General features: G+C 38.9%; 1 protein-coding gene across 1 annotated transcript in view; it reads right to left on the reverse strand.

Moving 5' to 3' along the window:
• Nucleotides 1–27,079, reverse strand: part of LOC114654558 (B-cell scaffold protein with ankyrin repeats-like) — a 315,631-nt gene that overhangs the window by 227,557 nt on the left and 60,995 nt on the right. The window contains exons 5-6 of the mRNA XM_028805170.2: nt 26,921–27,063; nt 2,012–2,135 (exon numbers count right to left, since the gene is read on the reverse strand). Of these exons, the coding sequence (XP_028661003.1) occupies nt 2,012–2,135; nt 26,921–27,063 (267 nt within the window). The remainder of the gene's footprint in view (nt 1–2,011; nt 2,136–26,920; nt 27,064–27,079) is intronic.

A 27,079-nucleotide genomic window follows, 5' to 3' on the forward strand; every position in this document is an offset into this window, starting at 1 on the left:
GTAATTTTAATTAAATTACCAGATCTACTGGGAACAATTAATGGACTGATTGAGCTCATTTATTGCTCTTGGGATGAAACTGCTTCTAAGCCTCAAGGTCTGTGCATGAAAGGCTCTGTAGTATTTGCTGGATATGAGAAGTTTGAATAGACTATGGCATGGATGAGTGGAGTCATGCAGATGCTGGTGGCTTTCCTGAGGCAGCATGTGCTATAAATGTCCTCCAGGGCTGGAAGCTGCACACTGACAATCCTCTGTGCCCTCGATATAAGCCGCTATAGATTTTTCTGATCAGCTGCTGTGTAGCTGAGATACCACGCACGAACACAAAAGGTTAAGATACTCTTAGTGGTGCAGTGGTAGTAAGTCAACAGCACCTGTCGAGGGAGGCCAGGTTTTTTTAAACATTCTTAGGAAAAACCGCTGTTGCTGTGCCTTCTGCAGCAGTGCCATAGTGTTAGCCGAAGTGATCTGAGCCAGGACATGAATTCACAACCCAAAAGGTGTGAGGTAGTAGGACTAAGAACTGTACCATTATGCTGCTCACATCTAGTTGTGGCCCCTGCTTAATGGCCCCAGATTTAAACTTTGTGTCTGATAAAATGGCATTGAATGTTACAATATCATTCGATGGCTCTTTTTCAGTGGTTTTCAAAAGTGAAGGCTCTGTTGAACAGGATGTGTGATGTTGTGGGACCATGAGAGATGATCAGTGATGTGAACTTTCACTCTTTTTTCAGCAACACCATAAATGTCAGCAGTTTCATAACTTAGAATTTCTAAAATCCTTAGTCATGCTTTTTGTTGAGGGAAACTGTTGCTGTTGCACCTTTCAGTAACAAGTTTAACTATCTCCTTTTAGGCTTTCTCGTTTTGGGTTCTGACCTATCACCATTGCACTGTCAGGAAGCACAACATGAATTGAGCAGACAGCTTTTGGTGCTTTAATGTTTAAAGTGAGAGTGTTTACATGTGCATCTCCTAAACCTGATTGTCTGAGGTTAATAACATAGCAAGGATACACTTATAAGATGCTTGACAGGCCTCTGTAATACTTTTACAGCATTGGTTTTCAATCCATCAAGAAAAAAAACAAAAGCATTTGAATTATTGGATTAATATAAAAGTATAAATATCCATCCATCCATTATCCAACCCACTATATCCTAACTACAGGGTCACGGGAAAAGTATAAATAGGTGTCTGAAAATATATGGAGAGAACAACCAAAGAAAAACAAGTGTGCTAGCAGTGGAAGGAGTATAGTAGGAGAGGACAAGCATGCAGATATATTCTTTTTCAAACAATATCAGAAGTAATGTAGCCACAGACCACTGTAGCTGAAAAAAGCATATAAATGTTAAAAATTAAAACATATTAGTGTATAATATGTTTCAACACAATTAATGATATGCAACACAAAGATAGCAAACAGTGCGTCATGTTTAAGGGGGAAATACAAAAAGAATCCACATCAGATATATTTTGGGAGTGTAGAGTAACCCAAAACGTATTGAGGAAAGTAGCAAAAAACTTACATTTCAGCCAGTTTCAAGACATACAGAAGAACATGAAAAAAGGTGGAAAAAGAAGACAGTAAAGATGGAAAAGAAGCGGTGTTTGGTAAAAATTAAAGGGAACCTTTTGATATGCAGAAAAATGTGAATGCCAGTAAATGTAATTAAACATTTACTGATCAAATTAGAGATTATGCAGCAAACATTAAAGAAAAGAAACCTGGACAGGACAAAGTTGAGAGAACCCTGGGTAATTACAGAGTAGAAATTTCAGATGTGGACAACATCGAAAGATCTGCCAGGAGTAACAATATTGACTAATAATAAAGATTAAAAGAAAGACACTGAGAAACAAAGTGTAATGGAAAAAAGACAGATACAAGAATAGAATGGAGAGAAAGACAGAGACAGAGATAGTGAGAAAGGAAATGTTTTGCAGATGAAACAACAGGTAATGTAAACTGAATTGGATAAGGAAAAAATTTTCCCCTCACCTGGAAAATTACTTTTTTGATTGTAGTGAGTCTGAAAAATCTCTAAACCACCGGCTGGCATTTTGTTCTTCAGTGAAGAAGTGAGAAGATGGTCAAGCTCCTCTGTTGATGAAACTCCTAAAGCCTACAGAAAAAGGAGAATGGCACAATATGGATAACTGAAATGCAGCAATGCTCTTTCTGAAATAAGCAATGAATGGTACATCAACCACATTCACCTTTCTTTTTACCTTTTTACATTTACAGGATACTCTTTCTGTTACAACTTACCATAAAAAAGGAAAACCTTCATTAAAAAAAACCCTGACCAACACCAGGGGCCTCATATATAAATGGTGCGTACACACAAAAATGTTGTGTACACCCATTTCCACACTCACATCTCGTGGCGTAAAGCCATGTACATTCTCACACCAGCTCCCTGCCTTGTGTACACATGTTCTTTGTTCGGTTTTGCAAACTGAGGGACCCAGGGTCAATGCAACAGTTCCTGTGTGGTTTCCCTTTCTTTTTTAGATTCACATCCCTGACACGGCTTTATCAAATACATATCATTCATAAACTTAAGGCATCTGATTGTAATCAACTAGTAACAATATAATGGTCCACAGAATGGCCAAACTATTCCAAGTACCATAGCTGCTTTACCGTTGTTACTCTCATTGCACCACTCAGAGTATTTTAACCCACTGTATCTGAGTGTGAAATCACAGCTGTACAACAGCCAATCGGAAAAGCTCTATGGTGGGTTTTGAGCGCAGAGGATTATCGGGATACAGCTTCTACCCTGGAGAACATTTATAGCACACGCTACCTCAGCCATGCGCACAGTCTATTTGAATTTCTCCCATTAGGCAGACGCTTCAGAGCCTTTTACTGCACGAACCTCAAGGTTCAGAAACAGCTTCATCCCAAGAGCTATAAGCTCACTCAATCAGTCCATCAAGTTCTCCTGGTAGAATTGTTTGTACTTATAAGTACAATTACCTCATTGTAAACTTGCACTACAGTTTTAATATTGCACAACCTGAGCCACTTTATAAACCATTTGTATTTCTATGTACATGTATATTGTACTTAACGCTTTCATATTGTATATTTTTCATTGTTTTTTATCATATTATTATTTTATTATTTTATAGGAAAATAAGTTTATGGAGGATTTGCATATTGAATCTCATTGTAACATAAAATAACAATAAAGGAATTCAATTCAATTCAGTAGAAGAGAGTGCGTATTTACAGATGATGACGACTAGCATCTAAGTCAATTTAGATTTCCAAGAGCTATCTTCTTGGAGCTCTTGATATCATTTTTAAGATGACTAGGGGACTCTGACCCCTGCTCGCTTTGCTCACCCACCCCCGGTTTTGGTTTACCGGATATACAATTCAAAGAGATTGTTAGTTTCATGGGATCTGTTACATCTGGACTGGGGTGCCAGCTCATCGCTACCACTGCCCCATCATGCCCCCTTGTTTAATACATGCTATAATTCATTTCATCATGAAAATGATATCAAGCATACATTTTAGTATTTAAATTGTTCAGAAAGCTGTAATATCATGAATGTAATGTATTCTGTGTCCTGTCGATGTAAGAGAAAGCTCGTTTAAGAAGCACATAATGATTCACATACATAGAGCATATAGAAGAACACATACAATACAAATGTCAATTGTCAATGTCAATTTATTTATATAGCACATTTAAAACAACATAGGAATGATGTGGCCAAAGTGCTTTACAATAATAGAATAAAAGAAAAAAAAACAATATAAATAACATAAATAGAAATAAAAATATATGAACATAAATAAAAATAAAATAAATAATAAATAGAAGTGATGTTATATAATCACAATGAGGAAACCATCAGTATTACTGAAGGTCATGGAATGCAAGTGAATAGAAATGAGTTTTTAATCTTGTTTCGAACAGTTCAATTGTAGACGACTCCTTTATATGATGAGGTAAAGAGTTCCACAGGCGAGGAGCAGCAGCTGCAAAAGCCCTGTCCCCCTTGGTTTTACACTTGATACGAGGGACAACAATAGACAACTGACCAGAAGATCTAAGCACTCTGGATGGCTGGTGTAAAATACACAATTCGGATAAATAGGCAGGAGCAAGCCCATGTAATGATTTAAAAACTAGCAACAAGATTTTAAAATCAATTCAAAAACTGACAGGCAGCCAGTGTAAAGAAGCTAAAATAGGAGAAACAGAATCATACTTTCTTGCCCCAACCAGAAAGTGAGCGGCAGCATTTTGGACCAACTGTAACCTGTGTAGCAGGGATTTGCTAATCCCAGAATACAGCGAGTTGCAGTAATCAAGGCGAGAAAAAATAAAAGCATGAGTAGCTTTCTCAAGATCCCTAGAAGATAAAAAAGGCTTGATCTTACCTAATAGACGAAGCTGGAAAACGCAACTCTTGACTACAGAATTTACTTGTTTCTCAAAAGAGAGATTACTGTCAAAGATTACACCAAGATTGCGTACTTGAGGTTTGCAAAAGACTGAGAAAGAGCCGAGAAGTCCAAGACCAATTTGGGCTTTAGCTGATGGACCCACTATAAGCACCTCCGTTTTATTTTGATTCAGATCAAGAAAATTATTAGCCATCCAGGATCTTAGTTCAGAAAGACAGTTGTGTAGTTGATTTATTGCAGAGTTGCAGACAGGAATATAAACCTGTGTGTCATCAGCATAGCAGTGAAAAGAAATGTTAAATTTCCTAAAAATAGCTACAATAGGTATTTAGAAAATAGAATAGGACCCAAAATGGATCCCTGAGGAACGCCACATTTAAGAGGAGCAGTAGACGAAAAAGAGAAATTTAAAGTCACTGAAAAGTGTCTACCAGTTAAATATGACCTGAACCAGTTAAGAGCAGCCCCTTTAAGCCCCACAAGATGTTCAAGCCGCATCAGCAATATTTCATGGTCAATGGTGTCAAAGGCAGCGGACAGGTCAAGGAGGAGAAGGACTGCCGCGTCACCTGAGTCAGTAATAAGAGAGATGTCATTGAATACTTTCAGTAGGGCCATTTCAACACCATGAAAACGCCTAAAGCCAGATTGGTAGATCTCAAATAAATTATTGGAGTTAAGGTGATCGACCAATTGATTATAAATAATTCTTTCTAGAATTTTGGCCAGATATGGCAGTTGGGAAATTGGGTGAAAATGAGCTAAAACACTCGGATCTAATTCTGCCTTTTTTAGACAGGGACGGACCACAGCATGTTTAAAAAATGAGGATATAACCCCCGGACTTATAGAATTATTGATAATGGTTAGTAAAGATGGGCCCAAAACATCAAAAGCTTCCACTAAGAGATGTGGTGGAACAATATCGAGAGGGCTGGGAGCTGGTTTAAGGGTGTCAATAGTTCTTTTTAACTGTGAAGTGAGACTAGATCAAAGGATGCCCTGTTTAACAGTAGGAAGTTCATAGCCAGTTTGAACAATGCCACAGTGGATAGTATCAATTTTGCTGACAAAGAATGTGTAATCTGGATGCCGTATAGTGCCCAACCCAGCACAGACTGACGCAGAGGCACGTACAAATTGAACTCAGGCTTTATTATTCTTCAACTGTGGTACACGTCTTCCCCGTGCCCCACAGCCCAATACAGTCCCAAAACACAATCACAATATCACCAAAACACTCTTCTCCTTGACCACCACTCCTCCTCTAGCTTAGTCCTCCTCCTCCCGACTCTGTCTTTCGAGTGGTGGTGGCTGGCCCTTTTTATAACCCACCCGGAAGCGTTCCAGGTGCTTGACCATCTGGTCCTAATTGCACTTCCAGGTGGGGCTGAAGATTCATCCATCTGGGCTGTTGACTCCATGCAGCTCCCCCTAGCGATCATCCGAGCTACCAACCAGACTGTGGAAGATTCCATCTCCCACGGAGCCCGGCGGGAGGTTGGGGAATCAGCGTCGGCCAGGGAAGCTGCCACCAAGCGTCCTGGGGGAGGTATTGAGCTGTCCATGGCTGCTCCCCCAGAACAGCAGGGGAGTGTTTCGGCTGGGCATGGGACCTGGCCGTTCATCACAAATGATAGAAACTGCTCACATGAATGAACAGTACTAGGGTAGGGTAGGTATTAGGGTGAATGGCCGCATTAATTGAATTAAATAAGACCCTAGGATTCTTAGAATGACGGGATACTAAATCAGCAAAGAAATCATGTTTAGATTTCTTAATGGCTGCCTGGAAATTGAATAGAGAAGTCCTAAAAATCTGTTTAGAGACAATCAGTCCAACTTTTTTCCAATGCCGTTCAGCAGCTTGACAGGCGCAGCGATCGCGTAGTATCATTTAGCCAGGGAGCAGGTCTTCCCTTATTACTGTGTATCTTGGGCAGAGCAATTGAGTCTAAAACTGTTTTACGAGAAGAATTAAAGTTTAAGACAGAATCATCGATACCATTATTTTGGACATGCACATCAAGACTAGAGAATATGGTTTTAAATTCGGATATAATAGAAGAATTTTAAAAGCGAGCGCAGCGTGGAGCACAGCTAGTAGACGAGACAGCAACAGTAATATTCATATCCATCATTATAGAAAAGTGATCAGTGAAAGAAACATCGCTTAAATCAATATTATTAACTGAAATATCATGAGTAAGAACGAGATCAAGGGTATGACCGAGTTGGCGTATTAATATGCTGGATAAAATCAAATGAGTCCAATAGTGATAAAAAGTCATTAACAAAAGGTTTTGATTGACAACAAATGTGAATGTTAAAATCACCAACAATAAATACTTTGTCATAGGAGAGGGTGATATCAGCCAGGAGATCAGAGAATTCAGAAATGAATATATCATTAATTACAAGAGATCTATAAACCACAGCAAACAACAAAGACGGGGAGCTGCACACTTTGAAAAGTTGCAGTTCGAAGCTACTAAACGGACCCTTTGTAAGGCTCTGACACAAAAACATACTTTTAAAGACAGTGGCAATGCCCCCACCACGACGAATCAGTCACGGAGAGTATAAAAATGAATAACCTGATGGTACCAAATCAGTAAAATAGGAATAATCACCATTTAAAATCCAGGTTTCAGTGATGAAGAAGAAATCCAGATTATTTGAGGTAATAAAGTCTTACAGAATAAAAGTTTTATTAGACACTGATCTCACGTTCAAGAGAGCAGCCTTGATAGAAGTAGAATAGCTCGTTGCGGGATGAGCACGGGTGAGCGTGCAAAGATTTGTGCCGTTTACTCCCCGAGAGCACATCGAGGAAAAGTGATGCTGCCTAGAAATGGAGAACTTAAATCCAGTGTCCAGTGCCCATGAATCAGGGATGGAGGCCTAAGCAGGAGAAGATGGGTCATAGACGACTCGCAGGCATCGGGAATCAAAGCTCTTGGACTTGAGTCAGTGTTGTTTAACAGCAATACCGGCTCTTCTTCCACGATGGCGGCTGGTGCGTTTGCGTCTCCGAGGGGCATTCAACTCACTGGTACAGGTGAACACTGGCATCCAGGTGAAGAAGACAGGAGATGAATAAAACAAAGGTGGAGGTTCACAAAAAATCCCATCAGGAGATGAAAATTGAGAGGAAAGCAAGCCAGAAAATATGTTTAGTAAAGACTCACGACCGTAGGACAGTGGCTGTTGGGATAAACTAAAACATAAAAACAAAGTTAAAACATAGACTAGCGAGACGAGCAGACGGCCAGCCATACCAGTCGGCGTCATCTTCACACACCATACACACACACATACAAAGCCAGTGGTGTAGCTAGGGGCGGTCTGCCCTGGGTGACAAATTTTTGGGGGTGGCATTATTGGCCAAAACACTCAGTACAATTCAAGTGTAAGCAGCAGGGTTTGGAAAAATATCACTCATGAATGAGAAAAGTAAAATTCTCTGATTTTTATCCACAAATGCTTCAAAAATAATTTTCAGACTGTCCTTCAGACACAGCAGTTGAAATTTATGAGGCAATAACAATAATAAACATAAACATTACACTAATAATAACTTCTTGGTAAACAACTAATTTACAATTTATAATTTCATTTCATTATCAATCTCAATGCATTCTTGTGCAGAAAACATCCCCACCAATCACTTGTACACTACACTGGTTCTGGTTTTTGCAGCATAATTATCTTAAACTAATAATTAGAACACGGCTTATCAGTGCATCTATACTATATTCTTGTCTAGCTGATTCTTATAAATAATTATATGTGGAAAATTATTGCGGTTTCTCTATATATGAATAAATCTTTGCAAAATTTATCTTAATTTTTCTCTGTACATCATTTTTATTTTCTATTTAAATAGGTTAACATATTCAGATATGTTGGAGGGCGGCAAATTGAAGCACCACCCCGCCCTGATTGGCATGAATTCTAGCTACGCCACTGTACAAAGCATTTAATGTGCTACTTTAGTTACAATGGGATCGGAGAAACTCTAGTAAATTTCACATTGATTTTAAGATTAAGTTTACAATGTTCTACTTTAATGACAAAATAAACTACGAGATTAAAGTGGACATTTTGACATTTTTTTCAGTGTGTCCCTATTTGATTAACTTTCTTTTGTTGTTTATACCACTGCTTAAGCCAACAAATAGTATGTTTTTCTTTGCCTCCACTTGGCATTCTCTGAAATTCTGTTTTTTCACATGCTTTTGCCATTGTCTTTTAACCAAACACTGAATGGGGAAGGTGAAATTTATATTGATTTGAATATTAAAATATATATTTTTCTGGGAGGAGACTGGGTGGGATGGCAGGCGCATGCATGTGCGTTACTTTTCACACTTAATGGGAGTTATGGAGCAAGAGTGCATGGAAGTTAGCTTATGCATGGTTTGGTGCATCTGAATTTTTTTCTGCGTTACGTACATTTCCACTTTTGTCCGTACACCATGTTTTAGTGTGAGCTCTACACACTGCATTATGGATGAGGCCCCTGAACTTTAAACAAAATTAAAAACAAAGTTTTTAAATTACAAAGCAAAAGTGACAGAAGATAAATGATGAATTATTGCCTAGAAAGAACTTTATTTATTGGTCCCCAGGGGGACATTTGGCTTTTTACAGAAGTTATTTCAATAATTAAATACATCAATAGATAGAGAAATACATACAGTATATACTGTATATATATACTGTATGTATATGGTCTGAAAACACAACGACTAAAAAGAAAGAAAAAAAAAAAGCCTTGGCTGTCACTGTCACAGTGAAGCATAAAGGAGCCCCAGTTGCGTTTCTTGACACACTTCTGTTGAATAATTCATTGGCTGAAAATACTCAGTGTTAGTGTGTCAGAGAGAGGATGTGCAGCATTGTTCATAATGGCACTCAGTTTTGTTTTAATTATCTCCTTTGCTTCTCCTTTCAGGGTGTCAAGAGTGTAGACATGACAAAAGATAAAAGGTACAAAAAACCAACATATACTGTAAAGGATACAAGAAAATATTTTTAAAAAGGAATAAAAATATAACAAAATGCTAAATACAAAATGTAAGATCAAAGATATCAATACATGAAAGAAATCCAAGAAAATCCAAGCTAATCCCTATCCTAAATTCAGAAACATAAGCAAATCTAATAGTTGAAACAGCACAAAAGTAAACAATTTTAGAGCCTTCTGTTCAGCACCCGAGTGTAAATACCTAACAGGTTTCTCATGACAGGGCTAAAGTACAGTACATGATTGACATTGGTGGGTCATTACATTAAAGCATGGGTGTCAAACTCACATCCTGGAGAGCTACAGTGGAGGCAAATTTACATTTTTGTCTTAACTAGTAATTAATATATGTAGCTAATAGTACATCCCTCTTCTGTCTTTATTTTAATTGGCTTGCTTTTTAAGTTTCACAGTCTCTAAATATTTCTTTTTATCTCAAAGTTAACCAATCCTATGTTGGATTGCTTTGCAACTCATTATGGTTTGTCTTCAAGCAATTAAGATTTCTGAATCTTCACAGGAAAGTCACTTAAAATTAATGAAAAAGAAGTAGATTCTGTTAACAGCAGTAATTGGTTACAAGTTTAGAAAGTGCTTGGAATGAAAACCACTGCTGCCTTCAAATTAATACAAAACAAAAGACACATTTCAAAGAAAACTGACAAAAAAATTCTACAGAGAAAACAAAAAAGCAAGTTTTGTGGCAGAACATAACACTTTCGTGTAATGTCATTTTTATATAAAAAGAGTTCATTTTAATAGCTAGTTGACATTCAAAGCATTGCTAAAAATAAAGATACATGCTGTGATGGAAATTGGGCACCAGTGAGCCCTAAAACCCAAACACAAATACACCACAAAGTCCCGGGTTCAAATAAAGGGAGTGTTTATTACACAATAATTCCAAATTGAAGAACAAAACACAAGCACAAGTAATCTCTCCTCCAATTCACCCTTCTTCTCTCCATCGCACTGCCTACCTCCTGTCAAGTGTAGCATTCCTTCCTCCCAGCTCTGACTTGCCTGGACAAGGGAGTGCAGTCCCTTTTATTGAGGACCTGGGAGTACTGCCCGTTGGAAGTACTTCCGGGTCAATGGGAATCCTATATAACAGGGAGTATATCTACCTGCAGCGCCCTTTCGTGGCATCCATGGACCCCATAGTGCTGCCAGACTATAACTCCCAGCATACCCTGCTGGTTTCCAAGTGGGTGCCGATATGGAGGGCTGCTGCTATCTAGTGCCTGGGGGGAGTAAACACCCCTCAGAGACAGTCCTACCCTGTGTTACACATGAGCCCTGTTGAGACACTTGTCCATTTGTCTGGGTTTTGTCCGGGTAAGGAACCATCTTCTTCTCTGGCTGGGATGTCTGTCCTTCCATTTGGGAAGCCTTGTCTGGGTGCGACCTCCATCCCTCTCTCAGCCACGATGCCTTTCTGTCCCAACTCCCTACGGGATGCCCATCCATCCTGTGTGCCACCTACAATGTACATATTCTCTTCCTGATCCATTTTAAATCATCAGCTGTAAATAAGTGAGCAACACTTATTTGAACACCAGTCCATCTGGCTACACTTACACAAGACCAATTTAGAATAAACAACGACACAAGCATGGTTGAGATGTTGTAAAAAAGTTATACCAAGAGAATTGAAATATAGCTCTCAGTAACTCTAATGCAGCAGAACCTAACACTAAATGCCAAAACGTTGGAATAATTTTCTAAATGCTGACCAAGTACGTCTATTTTTGGGCACAAGTTAAGTTAGCCAAAATGTTCAAAAATCTCTTTGTCTAAAACGGAGGGAGATGGACAATTCAGATGAGAGGGCTCCTTTTTCCTTTTTGACCCTTGTAGTGCTGGGCATGAAACAGGATACCAACATGAGACAGTCAAGGACTGCAAAACCTTAATAAAAAGAAGGAACAAAAAAGAGGAGCAGGAATACTGTTAAACCTAATACCACTTCATCAAAGTTGTGACTGAAAATTCTTTAAACAGAAACCAGTGCTAAGCAGAGTCTTAGAAACTAATTAGGAGTCTCACCCAACTGTAATCAAACACACTATAACAATTAACAAAGTAATTAACAAAAGTCTGCAAGGACATAATTAACATAAAACAAACACTAAAAGAAAATGAATAACATTAATGAGAAAATAACAAAAATAACTCAAAAACAGGACAATGCAGGAAAAGAGATGAAAATAAAATGCAAAAGAGTTAAAAAAAAGATAGAGAGAAGGAACTATAGCAGAACATAAGAACCGGTTTTCCATTCTGGCCCTGAAATGGCATCCTACAGTGTATAACTGGCATTAGCACACACCCAGCACCACACCTTAATTACAGAGAAATATGTGATGAACAGCTGCCTAAAACAGAACACTACAGGAAAATAACCACAAATAAAAGAGACAAAAACAAAACTTCAGAGCAGGACCCACAGCAGGGCAAAATCTAGGCAGTGTGATTTCAACGTGAAAGGGAACCTATTCTATAGTCTTTCAATAGGAATGCAGACACCCACAAGTGTTTTAACTGTACTCCACATTCAAGGCTGTATAAGGCCTACTAAGTTGGTGAGGTTAACCAGAAATTGTTAAGAGTTATCATTTTACACTGTGGAATAGGCCAGTTGTTTTGACTGCATCAGTAGTCACAAATGTGTGAGGAACAAAATGTGGACATGAGGATGACGTAGTGAAGAGCATTCAATCAGATAAAAATAGAAAGAGCCGTATAAAAGATGTAGCCCTACATTTATTTTTTTCTTATTTTCTTCATTGTTCTTGAAATGTTTTGAAGTACTTCTTGGATTGTTTAACCATTACACCAATTTGTGTCTTTTGACATTTATAAAAAACAAGAAACAATATTGACATAAGATTGTTTTTTTGGACAGAAGAATATTCTATAAGTAAAGAAGGAAGATAGGCAAGAAAAGACATATCTGTCTGAACTTTATAAAATATTAAATAGAACTGGGGGCTCAAAAGCAGCAGAAAAAACACACCTTTAAGGACTGTGTTTAACACCTTTAAGGTGTTCTAAAATATGCCAAGCTTTATAATAAGTCCATATTGACTTTATATAAATGGTAACAGATGAAGCAAACACATTGTGAAAACAGAAAAATATTGTAATAAAAAGGTAACACACGACTGTTTACAAATCTCTTGTAAAACAAGTGAGCATGGTGAGCCTGTTATGGGGTCCTTTTCAGGGTGCACCAAGGAAAACAGTGGGGGTGTGGAACAGTTATTCATGCCATTGTCATTTCTTTCTTTAGAATGGAGAAACACTGCCCTGGAGAGAATTGATGTCACATCTGCTTGTTATGTTTCAACCAGGGTTACTTTCCTGGCTAGGGTTCAGATTTCCCATTCATGCATTTTTTGTTCATTTTTTATGTTAACTTTGATTATCACACAGTTTTTGTATGTATAAATCTTCTTTCTATGTACCATATATTTTGTGGGTGGTTCCCAAGAGGCAGGGCCACCTTCACATCACTGTCAGAAGGACTACCGGCTCCTTGTGGTTCATTGAATACACTGGCATCGGTGAATTTTTATTGTGATTTTTCTGTGTTGCTGAATTACTGGATTTTTGACCTTAGTGCTCTGTTTTTCAGCAGTTCTTTGGATTTCTGTATTGGGACATTGTTAGTTTTGGCCTTTGTTTTGTTTTGTTTGCGTTTGTTGTTTCAGGCTACATATTTGGCCCCTTGCACTCCCTTGAGCTTATTTTTGGTATATTTTCGTTGATAATAAATCTCCTTTTTATAAAGATTCTTCATTTGCCCTTTTAGTGATGAGCCGGGGTTTGGCGATTCCCCCCTCTAGTGGACATTTTTGAGAAATTATGGGAACTTTTGGTGTTATGAACCTCAAGTTCTCAGCACTGCTCTGCCTCTCTGCCTCTTATTGCCCGGATAAATGAAAAAAAGCCAAGTCATCACTGATGGTTACCATTCAGCAATGCTTTACTGATAAGCACAAGATTCTCATGAGAAAAGAAAACCCCAGACATGTGAAATGCTGATGTGCTACAGAAATAATACATTACCTACCATTGCTAATAAAATCTGACAAAGAAATGTACTTTTCCTGCATGGAACACCAACACATTTTATGCATTTTCTTTTTCCTTTTTTTTCTGCTAAAACAAGTCCTAAATCATATCTTGTATAACCTTAAGTCTTTTCTCTTTTTGTTTTCACCTTTAAGTCTCTCAAACTACTTTATCTAGAGTACACTAAGTTTTCCCTGGTAATAGGTCTCCTGAGGTTAAGCTATTTAGATTGACCCAGTACTGCTGGATTTCTTGTTGCAAATCACTTCCCCTTTCAAAGTCAAATGTATTCTCCCTTAATACAAAGAGATGGGTGATGGTTGGTGATATAGCAATACAGTATCTTATGAAACATAATGAGATATATCACTTAATAGCTAAAGGAAAAAGGCAGATGAATATCATTACATAATCTTATACACTTTTTTATGGCTTTGAGAAAGAAAAACCATCAGTGCTCTCATGCTAGCCCCAAACCAATTATCAGTGAAAGCTAAAAACAACCGAGAAAGCAAAAGCATGGCATTATACTGCAAAATGCAAACTTCTCACTTGCACTGGGTAGAGAAACACATATGAAAATGAATCAGACAAAAGGCTTTGTTTTCAAGGCTAAGTCGAAAACAGACAGTTAATAACCACCTCTGGAAATAGCTTGTTACATATGTTTACTTTATAATACAGATAATATATTCGGCAGAGTGAATTCTTTTGATACGTTTTATACAACTGTGTGGAACATTTTATTTTCCCTGACTGCGCCATTAGATATTCCTTCCCTACCTATTTCCATATACTTTAAGAACACACTTAATCTGATATTTCTGGGTGGTCTGGACCTAGCCTGCCTGGAAATATCAAGAAAGAGTATGCTGGAAACTAAAAAATAGATTAGATGCCTATCTTTTGTTAGATACATTGATTTGCGCACCCACACATATCCAATTTAGACTTGGCAATGTAAATTTGGATGTTTATGAGACTGAGATCCTTTGTAAAACATGCAGGCACCAAAAATTAAAAATATAAGCAAAAAGCTGTGAAGTGGAAAATCCTAAACTAACGGGGATGACTGCTTTGTGCATTCATCATCAGATTAAACTTGTTAACCTCAATGGACTTTTCCACATTTAATTTCGAACTGGGTATTGAAGTGCATTCTCTAGAATTGTCTCTCTATTATAAAAAAAAAAAAAACTTGGGACAAGACTGTGATGAGACATGATCTTTTGAAGAGAGATCTTTGGAAGAGAGACAGAGACAGAGAGACACTTTCACATCCTGCGACACAGGCAAGTCAAGTCATACTTACAACCCTTAGAAGCAAGTCCCGTGATACCCATGCAGAGCAGGTTAGAGAAAATGGAAGTAGGAAAATTCGAAAGTCTCAAGAAAATGAGAGTAAAGATCACATTAGCGCAAACAAATGGAAAATATTACTCGGTGAAATAACAGAACAGCGAAAAGAGATCAAACAGTGTTTGAGGATGCCTGGGGGAGAAGAGAGACAAGGCAGTGACTTTAAAATGTTTGAAGCACCGCACGAAATGCAGATCACACGACACGAGAGCAGCAGCAAGCCAACAGCTGATCGAGCAAAGAGGGGGTAAAAAAAAACAACTATTAATTGTTTCCTATTTTAGCACCATTTAAGAGGGGTTTCGGAGGAGCGAACGCGTCTCCTTAAGTAAAGATCGCATTAGCGCAAACAAACAGAAAATATTACTCAGTGAAATAACGGAACAGCAAAAAGAGGTTGAATAGTGTTTGAGGATGTCTGGGGGAGAAGAGAGACAAGGCAGTGACTTTAAAACGTTGGAAACGCCACACGAAATGCAGATCATGCTGCACAGGAGCAGTGTAGCGCTGGTGGGGTGGGGGAGAGAGGAGGGGTAGGTGAGCAAAGAGGAGATAAAAAAAAGGAATTTGTTTCCCAAGAGGTGCTCTTAAAAGGAGAGCCGGTATCCAAAAGGGGGAAGAATGATTTTTTTTGTAATCTGTGTTCCGTGTACCTGTCTGTCTGCCTTCTGTTGGATTAACCGTACTTAGTCGTTGTGTCATGGATTGTTTCGTTGTTGGGGTCTGGATTGTCTTCTGTCTACCTGTGTGTTGAGGACTGATAGTGGATTCATGGCCTTCCAGCAAGAAAAGGAGCACTCCTGAACCATCCAACTGTCTTCACCATTTTCTGGGACTACCGGTAGGACTGTTTTTTCATTCCCTTTCAATGTACAGATCTCTGGACTTACTATCTTCATCATTTCATTAAATCCAGTGCTGTTTTCCATGAACTTTGCTGTGGGGGTTGTTTGTGTTTGTGTGTTCAATGTAAAATCGCCGTAGAGGTACAGGGGTGGTATTGTTTTCATTTATTTCATTTAATTTCATTATATTCTTTATTTGGTATTTGATTCCAGTGTGCATTATTTTGTCTCTGTTTGTGAGTGTGTACGGGTCGGGTCAAGGCTGGGAGCATCCCTGGGATCTCCTCCATAAAAATAAATAAATCACCATCTTCTTGACAGTGTGAATCTTAGCGGAACCGGACCACTACATATTTTTAAAAAATTATTTAGGTTTTTTTGGTTAATTGAATTGTGAAATGGAATCTGGAGTGTGTTAAACTATTTGCAAACTCATTTAGAAAAAAATGTACTGTTAATGATGGAACTCATTTAAAAAATTTTATTTTTTATCTATACTAATAAAAGGCAAAGCCCTCACTCACTCACTCACTCACTCACTCACTCACTCACTCACTCACTCACTCACTCACTCACTCACTCACTCACTCACTCACTCACTCACTCACTCACTCACTCACTCATCACTAATTCTCCAACTTCCTGTGTAGGTGAAAGGCTGAAATTTGGCAGGCTCATTCCTTACAGCTTACTTACAAAAGTTAGGCAGGTTTCATTTCGAAATTCAAAGCGTAATGGTCATAACTGGAACCTCTTTTTTGTCCATATACTGTAATGGACTGCAGCTCGCTGGCCGTGGGAGGCGGGGTTGCGTATCATGTCATCATGCCTCCCACATAATCACGTGAACTGACTGTGAAGGAGAAAGGGCGGCCTTATATGGCGTTCGTTTATAAAACAGCGGACAGGCTGTGTAAAGGCAGCTTCACAAAAACACAGATCCTTAACAAATTGTTATTGGTATATTTTCCCTCAATTTAAAAAGGTTTTCTTTTCTTCTTAATTAAAATTTAAAAGCAATACTTCACCGCTGCGAAGCCCTCTCTAGCGCTGACGTCCGAGGTTCGATTCCCGTAAGGGAGTGCAGTGAGTGTGTACGCCTGATGAGCCAAGAATTAGGGTGAAACAAGTGTTGCGTAGTCTTTGCATTGTTTGACAGTAAACTATTTTCAACCATTCTATGATCTGCTTCTCACAACTGAAGGCACCGTTGCTGATGTTAGCTGACTTGCTGGCCAACCATAAGCGTTACCTGGTAGGTAACCACCCATACAATCAGATTGTGATTCAGACTACGAATGGCGTGAATATATATATATATATATATATATATATATATATATATATATATATATATATATATATATATATGTATATATAAAAGTAGATATGTATATATATATATATATATATATATATATATATATATATATATGTGAATGTATGTATGTATGTATATATGTATGTCTATATTTATATATATATATGTGCATATGTATATATATGTGTATATATGTAGACATGTATATATTTATATGTATATATATGTACATATGTATATATATATATATGTAGATGTGTAAATTTGTATATGTATATATATGTATATGTGGATGTGTATATGTATGTATATATATGTATATGTAGATATGTGTATATGTAGATATGTATATACAGTATATGTATATATATGTTTACATAACCTCTTTAACACACTACTTCTCCGCTGCGAAGCGCGGGTATTTTGCTAGTGTTGTATAAGACCAGGTAAATAAGCTGTGTTGACTAAGTATTTGTTAACTACTTCATTTTTTTACTGCTGCCATTAGTCAAATGAGAAAGATAAGTTACCTTTCATATTATGCTTTAAAAAATTCTGATATCCTTGTACCACACCTCAAGAAATTCTTTCTGTCAGCTTTACTAAGGTAAAACTAAGCATTTCCACTAGCAATGAAACATCTGAGAAATCTGTTCCTGCTTCGGATGATTATAATTGTTCTAGGTTCAAGCTCCAGGTGCTCTCTATGTGAAGTTTGCGTGTTCTCCCCACATCCAGATGGGTTTCTTACTGGTAATCTGGTTTCCTCCCACAGTAGAAAGACATGCAGGTTAGGTGGTGTGGCGGACAGCCGCCTGCTCCCTGGGAACAGCCATGGACGGTGCAATACCTCCACCTGGGCGCTAGATGGCCGCCCCCCTGGGTTGGAGTGGTGTCTCGGTTTCCCGCTGGGCTCCATGGAAATTGGAGTTGGGGGCTGCCCTGTTGGGTCCAGCAGGTGCCGAATGGGGGGGCTGCAGCAGGAATTCCTGAGCCTTTGTGGGCAGTGTTTTCACCACACCTGGAAGTGCAGCTGGAACTTGGCAATCAAGCATCTGGAGCACTTCCGGGTGAACTATTAAAGGGGCCAGCAGCCACCACTCGAGGAGCCAGATTCGGGAGGAGGAGGACAAGGTTGCCTGAGAGGAGTGGTGGAGGAAGATTAATAGTGTGCTTTGCTTTGTTGTGGGTGCTTTATTTACACTTGGGACTGTGTTGTGTCTGTGGGGATTACGGGGAAGACGTGCCCCACACGTGAAGAAAAATAAAAGTTTATTTATTTTATATGTGTGCCTCCAGTGTGAATCTGTGTCGGGTCGGGCGCATGTTAGCGCCTTTTTACAGTGGAGTGGTGGTGCTGAATTGCCCCTAGTGTCTGTGTGTGGTGTTTGTGTGTATGTTTACCCTGTGTTGGGATGGCATTCTGTCCAGGGACTGTTACTGACTTGTTCTCAGTGGTTTCTTTGATTGGATCCAGCTACTCCATGACCATGCTCATATTTGGACTATAGATGCATAGAGCATTGTTTTAACAATATGTTAGTGTCCCACTTTTCTTTTTTTAGTTAATTTCATGTGATCAAATTTGCTTTAAAGGAAATAAAAATATTTACTTTTATATTATATGGCTATGCACAAACCAGTGTATTTCTTCGTGCCGGTCCCAAGCCCGGATAAATGGGGAGTGTTACGTCAGGAAGGGCATTCGGTGTAAAATTTTGCCAAATCAATATGCAGACAATACAAATTTCCATACCGGATCGGTCGAGCCCCGGGTTAACAACGACCGCCACCAGTACTGTTAACCAACAAGGTGCTGGCGGAAATTGGGCTACTGTTGGCCGAAGAAGGAGAAGAAGAGGAGGGAGATGTGTCCGGAGGCCAGGAGGAGAGGAAAGTAAAGAGAGTGGAACTGAAGGAAGGAACTTTGAATGTTGGCAGTATGACTGGTAAGGGGAGAGAGTTAGCAGATATGATGGAGAGAAGGAAGGTTGATGTATTATGCGTGCAAGAGACTAAATGGAAGGGGAGTAAGGCCAGGTGGATCGGAGGTGGATTCAAATTGTTTTGTCATGGTGTGGATGGGAGGAGAAATGGAGTAGGAGTTATTCTGAAGGAACAGTATGTCAAGAGTGTTTTGGAGGTGAAAAGAGTGTCAGGCAGAGTAATGATTATGAAGCTGGAGATTGGAGGTGTGATAATGAATGTTTTTAGAGCATATGCACCGCAAGCTGGGTGTGCAATGGGTGAGAAAGAAGATTTTTGGAGTGAGTTGGATGAAGTGATGAACAGTGTACCCAAGGGACAGAAAGTGGTGATTGGAGCGGATTTCAATGGGCATGTTGGTGAAGGGAACAGTGGAGACGAGGAGGTGATGGGTAGGTGTGGTGTCAAGGAGAGGAATGAAGAAGGTCAGAGGATAGTGGATTTACCAAAAGGATGGACATGGCTGTGGTGAATACGTATTTTAAGAAGAGGGAGGAAGATAGGGTTACGTACAAGAGTGGAGGAAGATGCACACAGGTAGATTAAATCCTATACAGAAGAGTCAATCTGAAAGAGATTGAAGACTGCAAAGTGGTGGCAGGGGAAAGTGCAGTTAAGCAGCATAGGATGGTGGTCTGTAGGATGACGTTGGAGATCAAGAAGAGGAAGAGACTGAGGGCAGAGCCAAGGATCAAATGGTGGAAGTTAAAAAAGGAAGACTGCAAGGCTGAGTTTAGAGAGGAGGGGAGACAGGCACCGGGTGACAGTGAAGAGTCACCAGACAGCTGGGAAACTACAGCAGATGTAGTACGAGTGATAGCAAGAAGGGTGCTTGGCGTGACATCTGGAAAGATGAAGGAGGAAAAGGAAACCTGGTGGTGGAATGAGGAAATGCAGGAGAGTATACAGAGGAAGAGGATGGCAAAGAAGAAGTGGGATAGTCAGAGAGATGCAGAAAGTAGACAAGAGTACAAGGAGATAAGGTACAAGGTGAAGAGAGAGGTGGCAAAGGCTAAAGAAAAGGCGTATGATGAGGTGTATGAGAGGTTGGACACTAAGGAGGGAGAAAAGGACCTGTACCGATTGACAAGACAGAGGGACCGAGCTGGGAAAGATGTGCAGCAGGTTAGGGTGATAAAGGATAAAGATGGAAATGTACTCACAAGCGAGTAGAGTGTGTCGAGCAGATGGAAAGAGTACTTTGAGAGGCTGATGAATGAAGAGAATGAGAGAGAGAAGAGCTTGGATGATGTGGAGATAGTGAATCAGGAAGTGCAACGGATTAGCAAGGAGGAAGTAAGGACAGCTATGAAGAGAATGAAATATGGAAAGGCCGTTGGTCCAGATGACATACCTATGGAAGCATGGAGGTGTTTAGGAGAGATGGCAGTGGAGTTTTTAACCAGATTGTTTAATGGAATCTTGGAAAGTGAGAGGATGCCTGAGGAGCAGAGAAGAAGTGTACTGATGCCGATATTTAAGAATAAGGGGACATGCAGGACTGCAGTAACTACAGGAGAATAAAATTGATGAGCCACAGCATGAAGTTATGGAAAAGAGTAGTGGAAGCTAGGTTAAGAAGTGAGGTGATGATCAGTGAGCAGCAGTGTGTTTCATGCCAAGAAAGAGCACCACAGATGCAATGTTTGCTGTGAGGATGTTGATGGAGAAGTTTAGAGAAGGCCAGAAGGAGTTGCATTGCGTTTTTGTGGACTTGGAGAAAGCATATGACAGGGTGCCTCAAGAGGAGCTGTGGTATTGTATGAGGAAGTTGGGAGTGCCAGAGAAGTACGTAAGAGTTGTACAGGATATGTATGAGGGAAGTGTCACATTGTTGAGGTCTGACGGATGCATTCAACATGGAGGTGGGATTATATCAGGGATCGGATCTGAGTCCTTTCTTATTTGCAGTGGTGATGGACAGGTTGACAGACGAGATTAGACAGAAGTCCCCGTGGACTATGATGTTTGCTGATGACATTGTGATCTGTAAAGATAGTAGGGAGCAGGTTGAGGAGACCCTGGAGAGGTGGAGATATGCTCTAGAGAGGAGAGGAATGAAGGTCAGTAGGAACAAGACAGAATACGTGTGTGTAAATGAGAGGGAGGTCAGTGGAATGGTGAGGATGCAGAGAGTAGAGTTGGCGAAGGTGGATGAGTTTAAATACTTGGGATCAACAGTACAGAGTAATGGGGATTAAGGGAGAGAGGTGAAAAAGGGAGTGCAGGCAGGGTGGAATGGGTGGAGAAGAATGTCAGGAGTAATTTGTGACAGACGTGTATCAGCAAGAGTGAAAGGGAAGGTCTACAGGACGGTAGTGAGACCAGCTATGTTATATGGGTTGGAGACAGTGGCACTGACCAGAAAACAGGAGATAGAGCAGGAGGTAGCAGAGTTAAAGATGCTAAGGTTTGCACTGGGTGTGACGAGGATGGATAGGATTAGAAATGAGTACATTAGAGGGTCAGCTCAAGTTGGATGGTTGGGAGACAAAGTCAGAGAGGTGAGATTGCCTTGGTTTGGACATGTGCAGAAGAGAGAGGCTGGGTATATTGGGAGAAGGATGCTAAGGATAGAGCTGCCAGGGAAGAGGAAAAGAGGAAGGCCTAAGCGAAGGTTTATGGATGTGATGAGAGAGGACTTGCAGGTGATGGGTGATGGGACAGAAAGATATGGAAGAAGATGATCTGCAGTGGCAACCCCTAGTGAGAGCAGCCAATAGGAGAAGAAGAAGAAGACTTTTTATTATATGGCTATTTGTCTCTTTATGACTTCATTGCCACTATGATAATAATCCTGTTCGTGGGTCCCAGTACAGTACCAATTTTCTAATTCTCTCTTTTCTAACTCTTCTCTAGATGATAATTATCCAATATAAAAACTGTCGTTTTATTGTAACTGTGCTGTTGAGAACCTTAGAAAATTGTTGCAAACAATCGATGAATGAATATGCAGTTGTAAAACAAACTAAAAACTAAAGTCACCTGTTCATCTTCTGATGTTGTTTTATTCCACTTTATAAAGAGCAGGGATGTAAAAAGGTAAAGCTTACTAAAAAGCTGTTGTATGTCAGAATCCAACCTTGGAAGGGTCACCAGCACATCACAGAACCCATGCACGTTATTTTTACTTTGACTAGAAATAGTACGATATAAGGGCGGATTCCAGTCTACATGCTGATTTGTACTGTGCATGGGCAAAGGGAAAGAAAATTCAAAACATAGCTACTGAACTCTTTATGTACACAGAATAATTGCAGGAGTATGCAACTCAATCCATCTTAATCACATATAAATATACAACGTACTTCTATCCCACTGAGATTTTCATTCATTATGATAATTAGTGGAAAACACAGATCTCCAATCCTTACATAAAAGGAAATGGAAAACAATTGAGTAGACATGAGGGCATAAAATGTATAGGGAACAGGGTTTGAATTCTTTGGAGCAAGTAAGTAAATCTTTGAGGTGGTGTTTTTTTGTTATTTGTAGTGAACACACCAGTAATAGCATTTGATGTTGGAATATTATAATGTTGTTGGGCTTGTGTGAAACCTTCTGGGGGTGTTGTCCACCAGAATTATGAACTTGATTATTGATTCTGAACAAGTGGGCCCTCTGTCCTGGGGGAGTATCAACAGTGGCTGGGTGGAAAAGATGGGGAGCTGTTGATATTGCATTTGTGTTATAAAATAGTGGTGATGTGCAGTTCTTATGAACGTTATAATGAATATTAGTAGTTAACTAGTTCTCAACAAATGTACAAAATATTGTGCATTATAACAACATTGATCTTGCGTAAAGGCAGTGAGGAAGTACTTTTTAAGTTCTTGAACCTGCCTTTCATCGGTCTACGCATGTAGTTATTCTTCTTGTTTAGCTTCTAAAGGGCTGTTTGCAATAATTGAATCCTGCATTTTTCTAAGTAAATGAGGAGATATGTATATGTTTGCAAGCCATGAAAGTTTCTGCTTAAGCATTTTATTTGAACAGGCATGTACAGAGCAAGCTATTGAACCTGACAGTTGTCTGTGTGTGGTGTTTGTTTTTTCATCCTCAAATCATGTGAACATGTATGCACCATGTTCTGGAAGATTTTCAATAGAGACTCTCATGGATGCAAAAGATAAGGAGCTGTTGATGCAGTGTATGTGTTCTATATCATTTATTCTTGCATTTCCTGTGCAAGCTGAGACTGATCTTTTGTTTTGGTATGTGCAGCATTGTCCTGCCATCTCATCATTTGTCATTTGTTATTAGGGAAATGCTTGTTGATTTTGACTTGACACTAAGGTTAGGTCACAGATCCTGCTGTTTTTCTGGGCCAAGCAATGTGTACAATTTCATTTTGGAATTGTGCAAATGCAAGTTTGTGTGGGAAGCTGTCAGTGTTTGTGGATTCTGCATTTTGAGTATTGTAGTGGGCATGCATGTCATTAGCATGTGTAATGTGCCAGACTGTCTGAAGTGCTTGTGGGTGTAGTTCATCTTGTAGGGAATGTACCTTGCAGAGTTGAGTGTGACTGAGTTGCTGTGCCTGTGATATCGATTCATTCTGTCACCTTGTAGTTAGAATACTGTATGTGGTAACTTCAAGCATGTGACTTTGGAAAGGACTATGACAAATTCGTATCACTTTGTGACTTGCTCCACTCAAGGAAATAACAAGCTGTACCTGCTATATTCAAATGTTAAAATGCCTTTAAATGTAAACTATAGGCACATTTAGGCAAATCTGATTCACCTCATTCCCAGCTACAAGCTTTTTATTAGACGGAATCCTGTTACCACCAGAATAGTGAGGAAGTGGAGCCAGGAAGCTGAAACGGCTCTGAATTACTGCATCCTGGGAAATGATGTGCAAGTCACATTGGGACAATCCTGAGGGACTCAATCACTGCATCACAGACTATATTACTGCTGTGTCGACACAGTGGTATTCTCAAAGTCAGTGTGTTGCTTTCCTACAAGTCCTGGATTACCAAGGAGGGACAAATAAAAAAAAATGTATCTCTCTAGTTTGACATGTGCAGGCACCACCACTTGCAATGAGAAGGACCCAAAATGGTCTGTGCGACGCACTTCTTAATGTTTGTTGTGGTTTTGTGTCAGCAATGCTTTTTGTATGCTGTGTGTCCACGGCTGCATTCTATTTTCATGCCAGACATGATCGCTCTGCTGATGTTTTTTTGTTAGCTAAGGAGCACACTGGCTTTGAGAAGGAATCAGCCTAATTTTGTTGCCACGGTGACCCATACATTCAATTCATTATTTGTGTTGTGTGTGCCATAGCATAAGCTGTTGATTGACATCAAGATGAAGCTTTAAGGCCAGGTGTGCATAAGTTTTTGTATGACAGACACACAAGTTGTGGCATTTAACACAACTATCTAGAGGCTGTTATATTTGGAAAAGGAGGCTCAGCTAAGTATTGGTGTAATATCTCTGTTGGGGTGCCCAAATTTATGCACCTGTCTCATTTTGTAATGATGCATATTGCATATTTTCTGTTAATTCAATAAACTTAATATCACTGCATAAATACTACTGTTTCTATAAGGCATGTCATATATTAAAATAAAGTTGCTACTTTGAAAGCTCAGCCAATGAGAAACGAAAATCCAAAGAGTTAAGAGGGGTTCCCAAACTTTTTCATATGATTGTGTATATATATATATATATCCTAGGTTTACGGTTGAAACATTTCTAGTGCAAATAGTATTGGATATTGGATAGTAACAGCCTGAAGTGTCAAAATAATGCAAAATTAAAAAAAAAAAAAGAATGATTGTGCCCTTTTTTCTGCAGAAAATAAAGAACGCATAGTGTAAAAAAAATTCACCAAGAGCGCATTACTATATGGCCCGCAATATCACACATCCATTGTATGATCACAACAACTGCACAATATGACCATGACTTGTGATATTGTGATGTGACATCTGTTTTGGATAAATAGAAATAAAGGGAGATCACCAGCAAATAAAGAGTTTAAATGAATGAAAATGCACCACACACACTCTCTAGGATATCTACACCAAGAGATGTTGAACCAGGTAAAAGAAAATTATCAGAGATACTAGTCATCCCAACAGCAACCTCCTTATGTTGCGGTCAGGGAAACTGCATTGCTGACTGAAGACCAGATCAAAGCAGTGGCATAGCTAGAGTTCGTGCCACTCGGGGCAGGGCGGTGCTTCCATTTGCCGCCCTCCAACATATCTGAATATGTTAACCTATTTAAATAGAAAATTAAAATGACGTATAGAGGAAAATTAAGATAAATTTTGCATAGATTTATTCATATATAGAGAAATAGCAATAATTTTTCACATATAATTATTTATAAGCATCTACTAGACAAGAATATAATATAGACACACTGATAAGCCGTGTTCTCATTATTAAGCCGTGTTCTCATTATTAGTTTAATAAAATTATGCTGCGAAACCCAGAACCAGTGCAGTGTACAAGTGATAGGTGGGGATGTTTTCTGCGCAGACTAAGAACACATTTGGAATTATAAATTGTAAATTAGTTGTTTATCTTCCTAGAAATTATTATCGATGTAATGTTTATGTTAATTTTTGTTATTGCCTCATAAATTTCAACTGCTGTGTCAGATGCTGTCACAGAAGGACAGTCGGAAAATTATTTTTGAAGCATTTGTGGATAAAATCAGAGAATTTTACTTTTTTCGCTCATGAGTGATATTTTTCCGAACCCTGCTGCTTACACATACATTGTATTGAGCCTTTTGGCAATAATGCCACCCCCTCCGCCTGCCCCTAGCTACGCCACTGGATCAGAGAGCTTTTTTCCACATTCTTTCATTATCTTGAATGAGGAATGTGTCGATAACTACTCTTGTGCTAAATTATTTAAGCTGTTATTACTTATTTATTTATTTGTCACATGTTTTGTAAATATGGTATAATGCAAATTCATGTATTACTGTTTTATTGTCAAACAATAACACATGACTTATATATTCTTCTTTAGATATTAGACATATATATTCTTCTTCAAAGCACAGTCTTGGAGTTTCGCAACTAAGGATTTCGCTAAATATTGTACTGTGTGTATAATAAAATGTGAAAAATAAAATTTGATTTCATTTGAACAAAAAACCTGATGCATACAAAATCCAGATATCATAAGTTCTACATATTTTATCAGAACTGCAAAAAGAAAAAATAATCTATTTTTAACAGCTTTTTGTTACTAATAAAAGCAGTGTTTCAAAAAATAATTTAGATTACAGTGTTCAGAATTCAATATATAGAGATAATATTTTTAAAAAGTTTTTATATACTACTGCTGGGGAGGCAGCATTAAGAAGAAGGATGCCTCACGCCTGGACAAACTGGTGAGGAAGGCAGGCTCTATTGTTGGCATAGAGCTGGACGGTTTGACATCCGTAGCAGAGCAACGGGCACTCAGCAGGCTCCTATCAATTATGGAGAATCCACTACATCCACTAAACAGTGTCATCTCCAGACAGAGGAGCAGTTTCAGCGACAGACTGCTGTCACTGTCCTGCTCCACTGACAGACTGAGAAGATCATTCCTCCCCCAAACTATGCGACTCTTCAATTCCACCAGAGGGGGTAAACGTTGAACATTATTCAAGTTATTGTCTGTTTTTTACCTGCATTTTTTATTACTCTTTAATTTAATATTTTTTGCTGCTGGAGTATGTGAATTTCCCCCTGGGATTAATAAAGTATCTATCTATCTATCTATCTATCTATCTATCTATCTATCTATCTATCTATCTATCTATCTATCTATCTACTTTCAAACCATAAAAAATAAGCATATGAACATAAAAAATCAAAACTTACTTGACATGAGAAGCTTATAGGATCTGCAACATTCTTGAGAAGGTTTTCTATCTGTCCCATTGCGGTGTAGTAAAAGAGCTCTACATTAGCCATTAATGTTCCCCCAAAATAGATGTTCACATGTACAACTCCTGCAGGGAAATCTTCAGAAAAAAATAA

The sequence above is a fragment of the Erpetoichthys calabaricus genome, chromosome 7 (genome assembly GCF_900747795.2).
Source record: "Erpetoichthys calabaricus chromosome 7, fErpCal1.3, whole genome shotgun sequence".
In the NCBI taxonomy this organism is placed as follows: domain Eukaryota; kingdom Metazoa; phylum Chordata; class Cladistia; order Polypteriformes; family Polypteridae; genus Erpetoichthys; species Erpetoichthys calabaricus.